This window comes from Dipteris shenzhenensis, chromosome 10 (genome assembly GCF_047967505.1).
Source record: "Dipteris shenzhenensis isolate YYH24624 ecotype China chromosome 10, Dip_SZ_1.0, whole genome shotgun sequence".
Taxonomy (NCBI): Eukaryota; Viridiplantae; Streptophyta; class Polypodiopsida; order Gleicheniales; family Dipteridaceae; genus Dipteris; species Dipteris shenzhenensis.
Window position 1 is genome coordinate 48279937 of NC_141605.1, and position 4975 is coordinate 48284911.

The window sequence follows — 4975 nt, forward strand, 5'->3', positions numbered from 1 at the left end:
CTTAGTTTGGATCATCACAAGGCAAATGGTAGCATTAGATGGGATTTTTTTTTCAAAGTGTTGAAGAAAGTGGATTTTGGCCCTATCTTTTACAAAAGGATCAAGCCTATCTTTAGTTAGGCTAGGACAATGGTGGTGGTCGATGGAGGGTTAGTAGGAGGATTTAATGGATGTGGCAAGGGTTGCCTCTAGCATACCTTCTCTTTTCGGTTCTGTGATGGAGGCCCTTTGGCTAGTTATATGATATTGTGTAATTCAAGAGCTATCTCGGGTGCCAAATAGCCCTCTTGCAACCAAGTCACATGAACTTGTTATCTAGGGTATGGAAAGAGAAGCGGGATCACTTGATGGTTATGGGTCACTTTTGTAATGTTTCAAGTTTTGTGTAACCAGGATAATATCTTCACATCTTAGCTGAGTGGTATCGTAGGCCTAGTTCGATGGATAGGTATGATTTTACTTGGTAGGAGCTTGGCTACATATAGAGACATCTTGGGTGTCCTCTAGGGGTGGCACTGAATTTCACTTCCTCTCTGAGGTAAGACCTCGCGAAGTTCCTAGATGTAGATCCTCATCGTGTCTTTTGTAGGGATAAGATGAAAACTTTGTTGCGACTCTAAAGTGACCCTAAAAAACAGACCTTCCTCATCGACGATGGTTTCAGTAAGTGCTCCCTTTTGCAAGTGCGTGATGTGATTTTAAAGTCTCCTTGATCGCCATCTCTCTCAATCTCAGACACATCCTCTACATGCCAGTGCAAGAATGAAGGTGTTATGGTGGTAGTTGTGGGCTGGGGGTTACGACAAGAGCGATGATTCTTATGTTGATGAATCAGAGCAAGGGCGAGAGGAGCTCTTCACATAGTTGCTCAATGGATTACATTCTTGTGTGGAGCATGGGTTTCATGCTAGTGATATTTAACTTGGGGCGATACTCTTTCCCATAAAAGCCCTTTTCCACCATCTTAATAGACTTAAGAAAGGCTATCCCTTGATGCCCATTAACATCCAACACAAAATTAAACAATAACCTTCTTTTTAGCTTAGGACCATTAGTTTGAGATTAGTATTTTCATAAAGCCCCTTTTATCACCATGTCATTAGGCCTAAGAAAGGCTATCCTTTGATGCCCATTAACATTCAACACAAAATTAAACACCAACCAAGTTTCTAGCTTGACTAGAAACAAAGGAAAACAAACATCCTCAAATTGGAAAAAAAATAAGTGGGGAAAAATTGGTTCTTTGGCGAGATTGTGGGATAGACTCGAGTTTAACTCTCGTTTGCACAACTCCAAAGATCATTAATGGATCACCAAAGAGTTCCAAAAGGCTAGGAAACCTCAAGCGCACAAGTTTATTGGGTCTAAGAAGAAAATCCTTTCAACGTGTGGCCATAAAAGAGAGTCCTCATGGGGTCCTAGCGTTCTTAAACACACTCCCAACACCAAGAGTAAATGCACTCCCAATGTGCTCACATAGCACCTCAAGATTCAACTAAGAGGGGCTTCATCACGAGAGTCTCCTCACCAAGCACCAAAAGATTCAACCAAGACGGCTTCATCACCACAAAATTGTTCAGCGCATATTCAGTGGTGGGTGTGAGCAACCCAAAGAGTCAAATACAAAAGCAGTAGAAGCATCATCTTGGCGATGACACAGTCGACGATGACATAGTCGACGAGGCCGCAAAACTGTCTTCCGCACGAAAAACAAGCTGCCCCATACCAGGGATCCCATGGGCTTCTCCTCCTCCCTCCAACAATTTAAGCGAGTACTGGAGCTCCTCCACCACCTCCTTCATCGACGGCCTCTCGTTGCGGCTGTCTCTCAGACAGCTCAGAGCCAAGTACGTTACGTGCTTCATGCTCTCCACCACCGCTGTTGATCCTGTGGGTGCTGGAGATAATGCTGCTGCACTTGCTTCTGCTGGAAATGGTGCTGTTCGTGCAGCTTCTGCTGGGAATGTTGCAATACCCATTACTGATGATGCTACTGAAGACGGTGCTGATGGTTGTACTGAGAACAATCGAGGAATTGAACCTCCTGATCCCGAAGACGCTACTAACAATCGTGCTGTTGTATCTTCCGCTGATGATGCCAAAGACGGTAAAGAAGAAGCAGCAGCACTCGGAGGGGGCGCTGATGAATCAGTCGCAGTGAATAACCTCTCATCCATCACGTCCATGAGCCGCCCTTCCTGGGCCTTGCTCTGCACGTAAAAGGCCAGATTCACGTAATCCTGCCCCCGGGCGAAGTCGATGGCGCGCTGCGAGGTGACCAGCTCAAGGAGGACGATACCGAAGCTGTAGACATCACTCTTAGCAGTGAGCTGGTAGTTCCGGTAGTACTCAGGATCGAGGTAGCCGACGGTACCTTGGGCGCAAGTAGAGATATGGGAGAGGTCAGAGACGGCGAGGCGGGAGAGACCAAAGTCGGAGACGTGGGCATTGAGGAATTCATCAAGCAAGATATTGCTAGATTTGACGTCGCGATGGATGATGGGGGGGGAGGCGGAGGAGTGGAGGTAGGAGAGGCCATCAGCCGTTTGGAGGGCGATGGAGAGGCGGAAACGCCAAGGCAAGAGGGCGCCGTAGCCATGCGAGTTCGAAGAAGAAGGTGAAGAAGAAGAAAGGTGGTGGAGAAGAGTGCCATTGGCGATGTATTCGTAAACAAGCAAAGGCTGTTCAGTTTCAACGCAACATCCCAACAATTGAACTAAACTCTTGTGATTCACTTGTGATAGTATTCTAACTTCGTTCAAGACTTGCTCTACGCCCTTCATGTTTCCTAGCTTCGCCACCTTCACTGCGACTTCTTTGCCTCCCTCCATCACGCCCTTGTATACGTCCCCGAACCCCCCGCTCCCCAACAGCCTCTCCCGAGCGAAGTTCTGCGTCGCCCTCCTCATCTCCCCGCTCGTGTGCAGCTTCGCCGACCTCCCCCCTCCCCCCGCCGTCAGTATCGCTTGCCTTTCCCTTGTTAGCTTCTCCCTCGCCCGCCTCTTCCTTCTGCACACCGCTGATATGCCAAGCACCACCATTAGGGAAGCCGCCAGACCCACGGTCACGCCTGCACGCCCAGTTCAGGATTTCAAACTCAACAACGATCCGACAACAGACATTTTGAGCTTCTACTCAAACCGGTGCTTAGGCTAAACAAAACTTTTGAGCTAAACGTGCACGATCAGCTTCTACTCGTATCGGTGCTACCTGCGATGATGGGCCCCTCGTGGCGGTGGCCTCCGCATCCAGCCGAGCCATTCGTGCAAAGAGCGTTATCTGCTCAAAACGTTTCAATCAACATTGTCCCCACAACAATCTCTACAATGAGTCAACTCACTCTGCAACTTAGATTCTTCAACCTGGGACTCGGACTACCTAATTAAACAGACCTGGAGTGCACAGTCCCGATGACGGATTCCAGTGGTATCCTCCGTTGCACAAACATCTCAACGTGCTGGTCCTGGTGTCTCTCTGGCAAGTCGAATCTTGAGAGCAATTCTTTTGAGAAGTACAAACCGGTTCTAATGGCGTTGTCCATTCCAATTCAATTCCATAAGTCCATGTGCTCGCTGGAAAGCTCGGATTTACGGAAAGCGCGCTCACGTACGCTGTACAATCTCCTTCCGCCACTGGAATTTTGTGAGACGTTGAAGACCACGATGTGAAGGTGCAGCACAGTTTATTACGGCATGCGCTGCCTTCGCTGTCCTGTGCCACAAATTGGGAGCACAGACTATTCGAAGAACAATTCAAGGGAGAAAGGAGAAGCGTGGCGGAACAGTTCAGCAGCATCACGGTGTTACCGCTGGAAACATTGAAGGGAAGACTGGGGTCTAACGAAAGGCCACCGTCTTGCAGATCTGTCGTGCTACATGAAGTCGAAGATATGCTAGGCGTGCCGATAACTAGTCTCTGAGATCCGGGATTGATGCTGATAATTGGATACGTTCCCGAAAGCGCCTTAAGGCTGAGCTTTTTCTGAGAATCGCAGACCACTTTGTATTGAGGGTCACCGCAACTACTGGACGAACTCAGAGGATACGGCAAGGTAAAGTTGCCACATTTCGGACAAGTAGAAGCATCGCCAAGAAGCCCGCAACAAAGGAACAAAACCACAGCGATAAAGGTACGAAGAAACCTCTGATGAAGTCTTCCCATGGCTTGGTGTAATGGATGAGACTCGGAGGGCTTGGAAATCGTGGGCGCTTCTCGAGCTCTACGTGCTAAAAACTCGCATGTGGCTCAGAAGAGATTTGGGCTAGAAAACGATGCGAACAGGGCAGCAAGGAGAAAAATTGGAGGGAGTCACGGAAGGTGAAAGAATGAACGTGAGCAGGACGGAGTCACGGAGGGTGAAAGAATGAACGGAGGGTGAAAGAATGAACGTGAGCAGGACGGAGTCACGGAGGGTGAACGGAGGGTGAAAGAATGAACGTGAGCAGGACGGAGTCACGGAGGGTGAAAGAATGAACGTGAGCAAAATAGGGTCCAATCGGAAGTAAATGAACTATGCCAAAGTCAAACTTGACACACTAAACAGATTGTTATCTCAGTACTCTCAGATGCCTTTTCTGACCTGGATTCCCCCGCAGCCTATGCTATGCCAGCAGAGAAACAAACTTAGTTACAAGACGCAACCGATAGAGAGCAAGGCCTGATTGGTCACGGGTTCCTTTGCACCTAGCATCCACATTAGGGAGAAATGGGGTCTCAAAAGGGCCTCATAAGGAATGGATTAAGAAGTGGATTAGTCCTTATGAAAGGGCCATGGTAGGGCCCAAAAAGTCCTAACCCCTCCTCACCTAGGTGGGTTAATCCCACAAGTGACCCCACCTCTTACACCTCTTACACAATTCTTACTCCTAGGTGGGAACCAACAAATTTAAAATTCCAAATTCGAATCTCACCCTTATTCTCAATGTACTCGAACTAGCTAAGGCCTCTTCTAAATATAAACATATATTTCAATGGA

The 4975-nt window shown here is 48.0% G+C and overlaps 1 protein-coding gene across 1 annotated transcript; it reads right to left on the reverse strand.

Moving 5' to 3' along the window:
- Nucleotides 1-1320: 1320 nt before the first annotated feature.
- LOC147897920 (wall-associated receptor kinase-like 20) lies at nt 1321-4257 on the reverse strand. Its single transcript, XM_087380487.1, has 3 exons — nt 3393-4257; nt 3211-3279; nt 1321-3070 (listed from the first exon to the last, which is right to left on the reverse strand). The coding sequence occupies exons 1-3, from the start codon at nt 4159-4161 to the stop codon at nt 1641-1643; spliced, it is 2268 nt and encodes a 755-aa protein (XP_087236613.1). The 5' UTR covers nt 4162-4257; the 3' UTR covers nt 1321-1640.
- Nucleotides 4258-4975: the final 718 nt, after the last annotated feature.